General features: G+C 37.9%; 1 protein-coding gene across 1 annotated transcript in view; it reads left to right on the plus strand.

The window, feature by feature from the left end:
• Positions 1-15,063, plus strand: part of LOC136879310 (uncharacterized protein KIAA0825) — a 149,124-nt gene extending 134,061 nt beyond the window's left edge. Inside the window, exon 13 of the mRNA XM_068229054.1 lies at positions 14,857-15,063. Within this exon, the coding sequence (XP_068085155.1) occupies positions 14,857-15,063 (207 nt within the window). The remainder of the gene's footprint in view (positions 1-14,856) is intronic.
• Positions 15,064-16,137: the final 1,074 nt, after the last annotated feature.

The raw sequence follows: 16,137 nt of genomic DNA on the forward strand, positions 1-16,137 counted from the left end.
TTTCTTACACTATGATAGAAACAACTTCCAGCTTGAATCCTTTTACTAATCTCAGCATCCAGTCGAGCATTCTCCATTAATTCACTCCCCAGGTATTTAAACGTTTCCACTAATTCCAGGGACTTGTTTGCAAGTCTAATCTGACCTTTCCCTTCTTTCTCCCCTCTAGTCATAACAAGAGTTTTACTCTTTTCTACACTTATTTTCAATCCACATTCTTCAATCTTCCCATTCACCACATTCAACTGTTCTTGAACCTTCCTGTCGTCTTCTCCCCAAATCACAATATCATCTGCAAATAACATCATGTTCATTTCTCTTCCTCCATATGCTGCTTTTGCTGTTCTCATGATGTCATCCATTACTATTGTAAACAGGATTGGTGATAAAACACTTCCCTGTCTCAGCCCACTAGTTATTTTGAACCAACTTCTCCTGCCAACTTGTGTTTGCACGCAACTACAACATTCCTTATACAATGCCATGATCATTTTTATTAATCCCTGTCCAATTCCTTTTTGCACCAGACTGTCCCAAACTTTCGTCCTAGGGACACTGTCATATGCCTTTTCAATATCAATGAATGTCATCACCATATCATTCCCGTACTCCCAATGCTTTTCCATTAGTTGTCTCATAATGAAAATGGGCTCTATTGTTGACCTTCCACTTCTGAAACCAAACTGATTTTCCTGTATCTGCTTCTCAAACCTCAACCTTATTCTACTTTCCTGTATCCTTTCCATTATCTTAGCAACATGGGATATTAGAGTAATTCCCCTGTAGTTCTTCAAAACTTTCTTATCACCTTTCTTGAAAATTGGGATGATTATTCCTTTTTGCCAATCCTCAGGGACCTCCTTATTCTCCCAGACATTCCTGAGAACCCGATATGTCCACGGCAGGCCTACAGCTCCAGCTGCCTTTATCATCTCCACTGAAATTTCATCTATTCCAGCAGTTTTTCCATTCTTCATCTTTCTTACTGCCATTTCAATTTCATTCATTGTAATTTCTTTATCCATTTCTTCGTCAACTAATTGCCTTTCCTGGTCGTCCATTGAATGACTGTCATCCGTTCTTATGTTCAGCAGCTTCTGAAAATACTCTCTCCATCTATTTCTTATTTCTTCTGGCTTTTGTTAAAATTATGCCACCTTCATCCTTCACAAATCTGGTGTTTACTTGATCTCTCTTTTTGTTTCTTAAGATGCCATACAGTAATTTCTTGCTGCCCTGCGTATCATCTCTCAATTTCTGTGTGAATAAGGCCCAGCTTTTCTTCCTCCACTACTTTCTTGGCCAAATTCTTTGCCTCCACATATTTTCTTCTACTTTCTTCAGTCTTAGATGTTTTCCATGCTTTCCATGCCATTTTCTTTTCCTTCACTTTAATCTTTACCCTATCATTCCACCAGTGTGTTTCTTTGTCTTTCACATTTCCTGATGTTCTACCACACACCTTTTCTGCACATCCAACCAGTGCTTCCTTAAATCTTTTCCATTCCTCTTCAACATTCCCCACCTCTGTCCTGGGTACCAAGGGTATTATTTCCCTTTGAAATTCTTCTTGTGTGCTTTTCTCCTTTAACTTCCATACTTTAATTATTTTCTCTCTTCTTAATTGGGGTTTTTCAATCTTTCCAACTTTCAATTTTCCTATCACAACTCTATGATCTCCACCAAAGGCTTCTTCAGGCATGGCTGTTACATCTACAAGGTTCTTCCGGTGTTCTTTCTCTATGATTATATAATCAATCATGGTCTTTGTTCGTCTGTCTCCCCAGCCATACCTTGTAATCTTCTGACTGTTCTTCTTCCTAAACCAGGTGTTTCCAACAATCATTTGATTCCTCATGCAAAAATCCACCAACAACTCACCTTCTGGATTTACATTTCCATATCCAAAGGGCCAAATATTGTGATATAATATTCAATAAATGCCACACTGGTAATCTTTCACACAGATTCTCTCACCCCTCTTTCCCTTCCTTCTTCCCCTATCCATCTTTCCCATCACTTTGAGCCTAAACCTCTGCCAAGCCTTCACAACACTAACAGTTGTTGATAGTTGTGCTTCTGCTGGAGCCTCAAGGGGTAAGCCTATTATTTTCTGTCTACGTACTCTTCAAACCTTTGACTTTTCTAAGATACGTTTTCCATTTCTTCTTCTTCTTTCTAGATATATTTAATACATCGTCCAACACCTGGATATGACTTTATACTATTTTCTACACCAGGATATCCCTTAGATTAATGTTGCAGCATTGTACTTTCAAAGAAGACTACATCGTTACATATCCACAATTTTCATGTGGCTGGGCACATTTTAATACTGTCCAGTGGATTCATCAGTCATCACTGATCCACATTAACCCCTCAGCGCCGACCTCTATACGTGGTATAGACCCTCTTTTCTTCCGTAGCCGCCGACCTCTATACGTGGTATAGACCCATACATGGTTTCACATTTACGGCTTTAGCTCGAAGAGTTTTGGAGTTATTGATATGCAAATTGTTTTGTTTCCAAGAAGACATTTTCGGGTTTATCAGTGTTGTAAATAAGAATTGAAAAATCGTTATAATGTAGTTGTTTTTGCAAGGATAATTATTTGTCAAATAAGTCTGAGCACTAATCTCTTGCTTTTTTGAAGTCAGTTTGCTTCATTCGTTCCCACAGAATAAAATAAAGAAATTATGATCTGAGAAGTTTGTCTTTTCGTGTGATGTTCTTTGCTCCATTTGTACATTGGGAGTGCGGTTTATTTATTATATTTGTCTTTATTTCTCAGCTTGTAATATTTTCGTAACTCTCCACGAGCGCTCTGTGTAGGCAACAGTTAGTGCTGCTTTCTGTCATACGATACGAGAACCAGTTGTTCATGGTATATATCTCGTTTGAAAGACATTGTCTCGATCTTTTATCTGAAATATGTATCGAGTTGGTTTGTTTCGTCATAAATGTTATTCCCCTCATTCAGTTTCGTCCTGTTGCTTTCGGTCTTGCAGCAGCTTCACCAGTCCGTGTGACGCGCCGCGCTCAGCCGAGGTATGACTGACAGTAACGTGCTTGAAATATTGTATAATTCAGATAAAAGTTTAATCGGAAGTAGTAGTGACAGTATAAGCAGCAGTGATAATGAAATAGATGATGTAGCAGTGGTAAATGATGAGAGTGACGATGAGGAGGAAACAGTACTTGGAAATTTCGTGTAAGAGACTATAGATAATTATACAGCTCAAAGAGAAGTTTTCAACGGTGAATTCTGATTGCTAAATTCTCTAATAATACTCACAGAGGTCGCAGAGACAAATATTGAGCAATTACCTTATCGGGTTCAGCTGGTGAAAGGTTTGTTTACAAAATACGCTCGGGAGGGAGAGGAACGAAATATTCAAGGCCGGCGTGCATCAGATAATACAGTTCCAAGGTTGCAGGAAAGACATTTTATCATGAAATTAGCACCCAAGAGTTGGAAATCCAAACCTCAGAGACACTGTATCCTGTGTTCAAAACACGGCGAAAAGAAGACGTCAGTGTACTGCTGCCAGTAGTATGACTTGAGTCCCTGTCTCAAAGAGTGCTTCGAACTCTATCACACGGAACTAAATTATTAAGGAAATGTGGAACAATTATGTAATTATCTGTATATACATAGTTCTGTCATAAGGAATTCCAAATTTCGTGAAAATCGGGCTACTCTTATACTTGTAGAGTATGCTTTAAGTGAATCGATGCATTTCAGTCGCACGTAGTTGAAATCTCATCCGGCCGCGGAGTAGGAAGCTATTTAAATGGCTGCGACGCTGAGGGGTTAAGGGCTGTCACTCAGGTGGCAGATTCGCTATCAACTGTTTACCTGGCTTTTTCTTAAACATTTTAAAAGAACTTGAAAATTTACCGAACATTTCCCTTGATAATTTATTCCAATCCCATACTCCTCATCCTATAAATGAAAATTTGGCCCAATTTGTCCTCTTGAATTCCAACTTTATTTTCACCTGGCATCTTCTGCCATCTCTCCCATGACAGCTTGAAACATACCAGATATTAGAGTATCTCATCTCCTTACTCCCAAGTCTTCCCAGCCCAAAGTTTGCAACATTTTCTTAACACTACTCCTTTGTCAGTAATCGCATAGGACAAATCGAGCTGCTTATCTTTGGATTTTTTTTCCCAGTTCTTTATTTTTAAAGGAGATTCCAAATACCCATTTCCACGTCTGTAACACCTTCAGTTTTTGAGATATAAGTATACTCAAAAAGAATTGAACTCCTTTTTCACCCCCATTAAGTGGCTTTTCTGAAAACAAAAAAATACATGTTCCTTTATTTTTAAAGGAGATTCCAAATACCAATTTTCATGTCTGTTACATCTTCAGTTTTTGAAACATATGTATCCTCATAAAAAAAAATTCAATCAATCACTATTGATCTGCATTTAGGGCAGTCGCCCAGGTGGCAGATTCCCTATCTGTTGTTTTCCTAGCATTTTCTTAAATGATTGCAAAGAAATTGGAAATTTATTGAACATCTCCCTTGGTAAGTTATTCCAATCCCTAACTCCCCTTCCTATAAACGAATATTTGCCCCAATTTGTACTTTTGAATTCCAACTTTATCTTCATATTGTGATCTTTCCTATGTTTAAAAACACCATCCGAACTTATTCATCTACTGATGTCCTCCCACGCCATCTCTCCACTGACAGCTCGGAACATATCACTTACTCGAGCAGATCGTCTCCTTTCTCCCAAGTCTTCCCAGCCCAAACTTTGCAACATTTTTATAACGCTACTCTTTTACAAGTGATTATTTTCATTTTGACCGTATTAAAACATGGACGGCTTAATCACTCCTTTGCAATGTTATATAAATAATATTGACTATGATTAATCCTAAAATAGCACCCACTCAGAGCTCTGACTTGGAGATAGAATTAATGGCTGATGATGCCTGCTATGCCAGGCGAAACATGTACCATACTCAAAGTTAATGTAATGACATTGTTATAGTCATAAAGACTTAACCAGTATTGAATAGGTGGTTTCAATAAATTAATGCTACTCTTTTGTCGGAAATCGCCAAGAACAAATCAAGCTGCTTTTCTTTGGATTTTTTCCAGTTCCTGAATCAAGTAATCCTGGTAAGGGTCCCATACACTGGAACCATACTCTAGTTGGGGTCTCACCAGAGACAAATATGCTCTCTCCTTTACATCCTTACTACGACGCCTAAATACTCTCACAACCATGTGCAGAGATCCGTACCCTTTATTTACAATCATATTTATGTGATTACCCCAATGAAGATCTTTCCTTATATTAATACCTAGGTATCTACAATGATCCCCAAAGGGAACTTTCACCCCATCAACGCAGTAATTAAAACTGAAAGGATTTTTCCTATTTGTGAAACTCACAACCTGACTTTTATCCCCGTTTATCATCATACCATTGCCTACTGTCCATCTCACAACATTATCAAGGTCATTTTGCAGTTGCTCACAATCTTGTAACTTATTTATTACTCTGTACAGAATAACATCATCTGCGAAAAGCCTTATCTCTGATTCCACTTATTTACACATATCATTGATATACAGGATATAAGAAAACATAAAGGTCCAATAATACTGCCTTGAGGAATTCCCCTCTTAATTTTTACAGGGACAGATAAAGCTTCACCTACTCTAATTCTCTGAGTTCTATTTTCTAGAAACAGAGCTACCCATTCATTCACTCTTTTTTCTAGTCCAATTGCACTCATTTTTGCCAGTAGTCTCCCATGATCTACCCTATCAAATGCCTTAGATAAGTCAATCGCAATACAGTCCAATTGACCTCCTGAATCCAGGGTATCTCCTATATCTTGCTGGAATCCTACAAGTTGGGCTTCAGTGGAATAACCTTTCCTAAACCCAAACTGCCTTCTATCAAACCAGTTATTAATTTTGCAAACATGTCTAATATAATCAGAAAGAATGCTTTCCCAAAGCTTACATACAATGCATGTCAAACTGACTGGCCTGTAATTTTCAGCTTTATGTTGTTTATCACCCTTTCCTTTATATACAGGGGCTACTATAGCAACTCTCCATTCATTTGGCAAAGTTCCTTCATTCAAACAATAATCAAACAAGTACTTCAGATATGGTACTATATCCCAATCCATTGTCTTTAGTATATCCCCCAAAACCTTATCAATTCCAGCTGCTTTTCTAGTTTTCAACTTTTGTATCTTACTGTAAATGTCATTGCTGTCATAGGTAAATTTTAATACTTCTTTAGTATTAGTCACCTCCTCTATCTGGACATTATCCTTGTAACCAACAATCTTTACATACTGCTGACTGAATACTTCTGCCTTTTGAAGATCCTCGCATACACACTCCCCTTGTGCATTAATTATTCCTGGAATGTCCTTCTTGGGACCTGTTTCTGCCTTAAAGTACCTATACCGTACATACTCTTCCATTTTTCACTAAAATTAGTGTGGCCACCAATTCTGCTTGCCGTCATGTTATCCTTAGCTGACTTCTTTGCTAGATTCAATTTCCTAATTCAACTCCTTCTTCTCTCATTTTCACCCCCCTTCCCTAAGTCGATTTCCCAAAGAAAAAAAAGGTGTTTCCTTATTTTTAAAGGAGATTTCCTTTCCACTTCGGTAACATCTTCAGTTTTAGAGATATATATATCCTCATAAAAAAATTCAGCTCACTCTTCATTTCACAACCCTCCCCACAATAGGTGGACTTTCCAAAAACAAAAATATGTGTTTCTTTATTTTTAAAGGAGATTCCAGATAACAATTTTCACATATGTAAGATCTTCAGTTTTTGAGATATAAGAGACCTCATAAAAAGAATTCAGCATCTTTTTCTGTCCTTTGCAGCACCATAAATGGATTTTCCAAAAATAAAGAAATACATCTTCAGTTTTTAAGATATAAGGATCCTCATAAAAAGTATTCAACCCCCTTTTCACTTATTTTTAGCCTCTTAAGTGGACTTTACAAAAACAAAAAGGTGCATGTTTCTTTACTTTTAAAGGAGATTCCAAATATGAATTTTCATGTCTTTAAATTGTAAAGTTTTCAGTTATAGGTACGCTCATTTTAAAAATCCCCCTCCCTTTTCCACCCCCTTAGCGATGGAATATCCAAAAATTCTTCCTTAGTGAGTACCTACACTGTAATATAAATGTATCTCCAAAATTTCATTTCTTTATGTCCAATAGTTTTGGCTCGGTGATGATGAATCATAATATAATTTATTTTAACTTCAACCTATTCAATACAGTACAAGATGTTAATGTATTAGTTAAACATCGTTAAAATAGTTGAGAGATGTTTTGCCCCTTCTGTGAGGCATCATCAGTCATATCAATACCTCAAAATTCTACCAGATGTCTGGTTGGAAATTATAAAAATATGTTGCATGAGTGAATACATTAAAAAACATTTACAAACATTAACAAAATATCAAATTGATTTTTAAAATGTTACACTAGTGAACACGTTGATGAATTTTCGCTTAAAACAAGGTCGTCATAATTATGTACAGTATTGACAATAATGGTAGTTTAAAGTCTCATTTGATGCTAAATTCGAAGACAGTTTAAAATGTATATACAATATTGTGAGAATGCAGAATACATATAATATAATTGCTGTACACGTATTTTACATTGTAAAATATTGTGGAAAAGCATTCCGATTTTGTATTAATTTCTATAAAAAAAATTTGACCTCAATATTACGTTCCTGATGTAGTTTATTCAGAATTAGCTTCAAGATGTGAAATTTTGTGTGTGATGTTATGACCAGCTCATGTAAAAATGTTGCATTATGTCATAATTCAACTTGGATGTCTATGTTGGCTAATTATATATTAGACTCAAAACAAAATAGTTCGCCGAAGTATCCATGGGCTAATCAACTCCGTTGGACACTCTCTATGAAGACAGAGTGCCTAGTGCATATGAACAACATTTGATATTTGATTCAAAAATGAACTTATGTTGAAACAGGTTAAAATAATGGCTTGAATGAGGGCGGTTGAGATGTCGTTAAATCTTCTCAATGTAATGGTGTTTGTAAGTTTTTCCGTGTGTTTCAGTTGTTGGAATATGGGATGTCAGTTTATTGGTTGAATGGGTGACAGTCGAAATGTTGTGCGATGTAATTAATGTTGAGCTGTCTTACGTATGTGAAAATCTGAAAGGAAGGATAAGTCCTTAATTAGTTGAGTGAAATGACAGGAGGAGAGAAAGAATGGATATGTTAAAGAATTGAGACTGTGAAGTTAAAACTTACCTTAAGTGTTGTTGGGCTGTTACCTTATTGCTAAGAGGTTTGTGAAGCACTGGCTTTCACTAACGTCTTGCTCCTCGTGTTGTACGTGTGACGTCTTGGTGGAGGGAGTGGACCTGAAACTGTCACCCATTCAACCAATAAACTGACATCCCATATTCCAACAACTGAAACACATGGAAAAACTTAAAAACACCATTAAATTGAAAAGATTTAACGACATCTCAACCGCCCTCATTCAAGCCATTATTTTAACCTGTTTCAACATAGGTTCATTTTTGAATCAAATATCAAATGTTGTTCACATGCACTAGGCACTCCGTCTTCATAGAGAGTGTCCAACGGAGTTGAGTAGCCCATGGATACTTCGGCGAACTATTTTGTTTTGAGTCTAAAATATAATTAGCCAACATACACATCCAAGTTGAATTACGAGGTAATGCAACATTTTTACATGAGCTGGACATAATATGGCACACAAAATTTCACATCTTGAAGCTAATTCTGATTAAACTATATCAGGAACGTAATATTGAGGTCAACATTTTTTATGGAAATTAATACAAAATCGGAATGCTTTTCCACAACATTTTACAATGTAAAATACGTGTACAGAAATTTTATTATATGTATTCTGCATTCTTACAATATTGTATATAAATTTTAAACTGTCTTTGAATTTAGCATCAAATAAGTCTTTAAACTACCATTATTGTCAATACTGTACATATGACGGCCTTGTTTTAAGCGAAAATTCATCAACGTGTTCACTAGTGTAACATTTTAAAAATCAATTTGATATTTTGTTAATGTTTGTAAATGTTTTTTAATGTATTCACTCATGCAACATATTTTTATAATTTCCAACCGGATGTCTGGTAGAATTTTGAGGTATTGATATGACTGATGATGCCCCACAGAAGGGGCGAAACTATTTTAACGATGTTTAACTAATATGTTAACATCTTGTACTGTTTTGAATAGGTTGAAGTTAAAATAAATTTCTTATATTAAGATTCTTTCAATACGGAGAAAATGATTTTCATTACTTGTAATGATGATGAATCAGTCAGTCAAGACATATTATTTTATATATATATAGGTGGATCCACCATCCAGAGGACCAAGATGGACAAGTTAAGAAATGAGGAGGTGAGGAAAGAAGCCGGAATAAAGACATCATTATTAGACTAAATCGGCACATCCAGACTATAGTGGTACGGGAATGTGATGAGAATGGAACCTACAAGAACAGCCAGAATAAGTTTGGAAAGACAGGTGGAGGGAAAAAGACCTGCAGGAAGACCTAAAACCCGATGGATGGACATGATCAAGGTTGATCTAGTTACCAGGGGATGGTCACTGGATAGTGATCTCCATGACAAGTTGTAAATGGACAGGAAGAAGTGGAAGAGGCTCATAAACAGTACCCTGGAAACTGGAACTGTACAATGATGATATATATATGTGTATGTGTATGTATGTATGTATGTATGTATGTATGTATGTATGTATGTATGTATGTATGTATGTATGTATGTATGTATGTATGTATATAGCTAGATTTATCAGTCACTATTATTATCTAAATACCTATATATATGGCCTGATTGAAGTCGAAGATCAGACCAGGAATAGAATGATGCCCCACCTAACTCCAAGTATTTGGATTGTGCCGGCTGGAGAGGTCTGTCAGTAGTAATCCCACCAACAACATTTTTCGCTCAAAAATGCTTATAAACAGACAGAATAATTTCTCTCTCGCCGGATGTAAAATCTCATGTTTCTTTTTCAAGTGATTCATTTTTTATCAGGATCCATTGCACGAAGGTCTGTGTACACAATAACATTCAATAACAAGAAAAAGAATAAACCAAAAAATGTATAAGAGGATCGAAGAATTAATAATTAGCCTACAATATACACATTTTTTGATATTAAAGTACATTGATAAAATTCTCTCACTGCTGTTTTAACCCCTTAACTGGGTACTAAATTCTCCACATGCGTAACCTGCCATGGGTACTTTTTCCCCACTTTGTGATATTTAAATATTTCCTTCATAAATTTGTACACAATTAGTTTAATCTAATACGATAGTAATTATTATTCTTCAATAATGTGATACTAACATTATGTACATTATTTACATTGTTATGAATCCAAATGTGTTAATAACATTATTTACATCAGTGGCGGTGGGCTCTCAGGAGCACAGGAGCACGTGAACACCCAGTTTTATTACATATTTACGCATTCATTCTTTTCTTTCGACCTGATTTCGACAATCGATCGAAAGCATTCGACAATCAACTTATATTGTAGCTCCGTTACACCGACAGTTGTTCGTTTTGACTGACAGTGCAGCGAGCACACTGGATAATGCGCTATTGTGCTGAAGACTATACGCATGCGCAAAGCAGATGACGTCATGGTTTTCTGCACTGATATTCCCATTAGCGAGGAGCACGGTAAGGTACGTGCCTTGACGTCTAGAGCTACCCTCAACCCAGTGGCAGTATTACAGTTGACCACAAGGGTCCGCCACCTCCCCTATTATGGTTAGCCACAGCCTCCCAGAAGCTACTATTGCATTACATTACCGGCAGATTTCGCTAGTACCCTAATTCTGAATAGGCATTTTGGTGTCTATTCAGACTCTTTTCCAGAAAGAGAACTGAATGCAGTGGCGCATATGTATCCCTGCCTAAATAAGACACAGCTGAAGACTGAATAGAAGTATTGTATATGAGAAATGGCTTTCAGAAAGATGATGGGGCCATTTTCATGTTGCAGTTTCTGCTTGACAATGAACTAGATAGGGACACATTTCTACAAGTATGCGAATTACTCCGAATTGTTGTCACAACCCCAATTACGACAGCGGAGCCCGAGAGGTGTTTTTCTACTTTGAATACGAATTAAAACGTTTCTGAGGAACACCATGACTGGAGAACGACTGTCAGCGCTGGCTATGCTTGCTATTGAGAAGAGATTTGTCAACATCATCAGTGACTTCAATCGTAAAGTGATTGAGAAATTTGCGCGATTGAAGGACAGAAGGATTGCTTTCCTGTACAAACAATCGGCATTTACGTGAGTTGCTAATCTAAATTCTATCATTTAAATAAGCATGATCTAGTATTGTTGGTTGTACTGCATGCTAAATTGTTTAGAGTAGTGGCTATAATTTGCAAAATGAGAATAATTACCATGTGAAACAGTAGAACCTGACTAACCGAGATAATGTGGAGACTATTGGGGTCAATTCGGAAATAATTATTTTACAAAATTTACCGGTAAATGCGGTACACATTCCTTCTATGCTTCTCGTCATATCCAGGTGAACTTCGTGCTGTTTAAAAACCAGGAATAGTGTTCGCAGTGCAGTAAAGCTATTATGAATTTTGCTACTGTTCTACACTAAGACAGCCTGACCGCGGTGTAGGGGTAGCATGCCTTCCTCTTACCCGGAGGCCCCGGGTTCGATTCCCGGCCAGGCCAGGGATTTTAACCTGGATCTGAGGGCTGGTTCGAGGTCCACTCAGTCTACGTGATTACAATTGAGGAGCTATCTGACGGTGAGATGGCGGTCAAAAAAGCCAAGAATAACGGCCGAGAGGATTCGTCGTGCTAACCACACGACACCTCGTAATCTGCAGACCACCGGGCTGAGCAGCAGTCGCTTGGTAGGCCATGAGGTTTGGTTTAGTTCTACACTAACACCCAGTGAAATTCGTGCTGTTTGAAAACCAAGAATAGTACTCGCATCCTTCAATAATCTCAGTGTAGTAAAGTTATTGTGAATTTTACTTTTGTTCTACACTAACAAATTAGTCTCGTATAAAATTTATCCTCGGTTACAGGGGTTCTACCAAAGTATTTGTGAAGAAGGAACCGTACAAGGAAGTGTTAGTGAAATGATTTATGTACCTATGTTACTTTTTTGCTGATTTGAGACATGAACAAAAATGTTGTGAACCCCCTAAAAATTTTGTCACGAGCCGCCACTGATTTACATTGTTCTGAATCAGGATGATTATAGGTTTTGTAGATTGTTATCTGTGTGATATAGGCGGAAACAAGGTGTTACACACAAAGCCTTTTCACAGTCAGGACACTAGTATGATGTTTCCTTCCTCTTCCCTTGGGACCAACACACAATACACCTTCAGAGAGGTAGCTGATCTACTTTACATTTGGAAGCCATGCTTCGCGACATAAATGGTTGCGCGGGAACTTCGTGCAAGGCGCCAAAACAAATGCATTTCACGAAGCTGTGACAGCTCTAAAAAACAATACACAGCGTGATCTCGTGGAAAACATATCAACTAATGCGATAGATTCCATGGACACGCCATATGCCTTCACCGTCAAGATACATACGCAATAAATTTTACGATCGACTAATGCCGTGATACCCACTGTAGAAGCCCAGCGCGAAAACGTCTAAAGACATCAAACCACTTAAGGGGTTAAATGAACTATGATAGTAACTGCACCCACATGGTCAAGACATCCAAGGAGTAAGTATGGCAGCTCCGCATTGGTGACACCATTGTTGTGACTTGTGCTGACAGTAGGCATGAAACATGCGCCCCTTTATCCCTCTCCTACCATGTGGCAACACCGTAACCACAGTCCCTCTCACCCGCGTCTTCCCCTGGCCTGTATCCTCTCTTTCATTTTAGTCTGCTCAAAAAGTGATACGGTCATAGAAAGGAGATTATTTGTTGGTAAGCTGCAGAAGAACTCCAGATGGTGATGGAATTTTGTAGCAAGATTTAGCTCCTTGCCATACTTCAGCGAGACCAATATTTGTGTCTGAGAGTGACTAGGGATCTCCCCTGATACTAATCCAATAGAAAACATGTGGGCTATATACGAAAGGAGACTCACAGAACTTGACTGTTCCATGAAAGTATGCATGAGTCTCCAGTTACAGTGTTGTTTCATGATGATGAACTTAAAAATATGTGCTCAAAGCTTGTGGAATATATGCCAAATCATGTAAAGCAACTTATAAAATAGAAGGATATATTAGCTAGTAGCAAAAATGAAAGGTATGTATCAGGTGCATAAGTGTAAACATTACAAAATATGCATTTTATTCGCATGTTCCGATTAATTTGCACAGAACTGTACGTTCTTCTCAGCCCCCCATGAGCTCATTTCTGCTTCCCAGCTTCATCAGGAGATTTACATCAAGACACAAGATCTCTCAAAAATTGCTTCCTCACCAAATGTGGATGTGTGGTCTTCTAATGAAATTGGTAAGCAAATACAAGCTTGTTGAGATTGAATAGCATTGAGAAAGCCTTCTGGATGATAGTACATCAGCTACTCATCAACTCAGGACATTCCAAAAACAACAACCCAGTGCTCGCCACTGAAAATAATGCGAGAATAAGTAAATATAAAAGAACTGGGATTGATTAGGAAAGAACCTTGCAGAATTAAATAAAGGTAATGAGTTTGTTCTTATACGTTTTTATTTGTATTTCTGTTGCTCCCTGTATGCAAACTAACCTGTCATTGTGTTTTTGCTTTGTGAATGCTTTTTGTTTACATTTGTACATTTGGTTATTAGGACCCTCTATGTATCATTGGCCAAGTCTTGGCTTCCAAATCCCAAGATAAGTAGGTTCAGACTTCAGAAACATAGTTGGATTTTTGAAGGGGTGAAAAAAGTTTATTTAGCACTCTATATAGTATGATGTAGCCAAGCAGGATATTTCTCATGACACATTTCATGTTTATTACCTGAAAAAATTAATTGAAACTTATCAAAGAGATGCCTAATAGAGTTCCAGTTTCTCTTCCAATTGGTAGTGCAGTGGTTACCAAACCGGAGGACATGAGAGATTTACAAGGCCAGAACAGATAACTAACTCGGAAGAAAAAGGAAACAGGTCTAACTCAGAAGAAAAAGGAAACATGTGACCTCATAAAGAGAAATGAATGTACAATGGCATTCGAATGAGAGGTTCCTTTTTGTAGAGTGGCAAGAACTGCCGTGATCTTGCCTTTGAACAGACACTTCCATCAATTGCTGAGTGTTTATGTACTGAAGCACAAGTCCAATTATTCAGTGCAAATTGTGCTTTTAAAAAAAATTCTGTTAAATTAATATGAGTGGAAATAATTAATTCAGTTAGTTACTGGTATATTATGTTTATTTAAACTCCTCTTGAGGCCAAAACTTTAGATTTGAAGCTGCAGCGTGATACAAAATCATAGTTGATGTATGATCATTTTTATAATATTTAAATTTGCATTCCTCTCAAAGCCACACATTCTAGTTTATGCAAAACTGAGTTACTCTGCTATTGTGCATTTTGAAATCATCTCATTTATTCTACATTATTCTCAAATTTAAATGTTTCTCATTAAAGATATTTGTATTAATACATAGTATGGTAGGGGCACATGGTACCCGAGATCATATGATGATGTTTATTATTTCTTAGTTGTTTCCCATCCAATCAGTATATTTTATTATGGAATAGATATCTTAATTTGTCATTTGACATTTTGTTTTCAGTTGCTGGCAGGCTCATGGGAACTTGACTGGAGCAGCCTGCTGCAAACTCCCCTTGCTCTCACACCAGAACGCCTGTGGACTCAACTCTCCTGGCGGTCTGAATTTCAGGAGCCTAAGGAATTACTTTCTGAACATGATAGAACTGTTGTTTCCACTCTGTCTACTCTATTTGATCCCCATCCTGAAACACCTGCTACACAAAACTGATCACTTAAAAATCTTCTGCTTATACTCACACTACACTCATGTCCACAAGTTAAGGGATCTTCAAGATCCATGAGAAAACATTGCAGCATGGCGATGATGTGCGGACTAAACTGTGACTGGACAACATGATAACTGGCAGCTCAATAAGATCGATTAGTTTTTTTTTTTTTTTTTTTTTTTAACGATTGGCTTTACATTGCACCAACACAGATAGGTCTTATGGCGACGATGAGACAGGAAAGGGCTAGGAGTGGAAAGGAAGCGGTCGTGGGCTTAATTAAAGTACAGCCCCAACATTTGCCTGGTGTAAAAATGGGAAACCACAGAAAACCATCTTCAGGGCTGCCGACAGCTCACAGCTGTGCGCTCCTAACCGCACGGCCAACTCACCCGGTAACCGATTAGTGTGCCTGAAGCCATCTTTATGGGCAGAGATCTTGAGTACAGCTGTTATGGCTGCGTGTTGTGTACGTTTGGCACTCAGTATTCTAGTCTTAGGGAAGCAGGATGGCACAACGCCATATGTGAATGGCATTACATGTGGCTTGATCATCTGTTGCTTAGAGGCCAGCCTCAGTCAGCACGAGGTGGTCTAGGAGTAGAATGTCACTTGTAGCATCATTTCATGGTTGTGGAGAATATTCCAAGAGGGAGGAAATATTCAACGTCAACATGGATAAGGTCGACCACGTGTTACAACCGAGCATGAGGATTATCATGTTTGTAAGTGCCCAAATATGTTCAACCAGCTCAGCATCTGCACTGGCTAGAGACCTCATAGCAGCCTCTGGGTCACACATTTCTCATCAGACAGTTTAACGTCCGCTTTGAGAGGTTTCTATATGTGCTCGGCGACCCGCCATATGCATTCCCCTCGTTGAATGTTGTCTTTTCCACCGTGACTGGACCTGGGAACAGTGGGATAGTATCGTGTTCACGGGTGAGTCGCAGTTTAGCCTGGAGTGTGATTCTAGCTGTTTGTTCATCTGACGTTGCCCTGGAACACGTTAAAACCCTGCCAATATTGTGGAAATGGACCGATATGGTGGCGCCAGTGTTCTCATCTGGGAAGGC

The sequence above is a fragment of the Anabrus simplex genome, chromosome 8, assembly GCF_040414725.1.
Source record: "Anabrus simplex isolate iqAnaSimp1 chromosome 8, ASM4041472v1, whole genome shotgun sequence".
NCBI classification, from domain to species: Eukaryota; Metazoa; Arthropoda; class Insecta; order Orthoptera; family Tettigoniidae; genus Anabrus; species Anabrus simplex.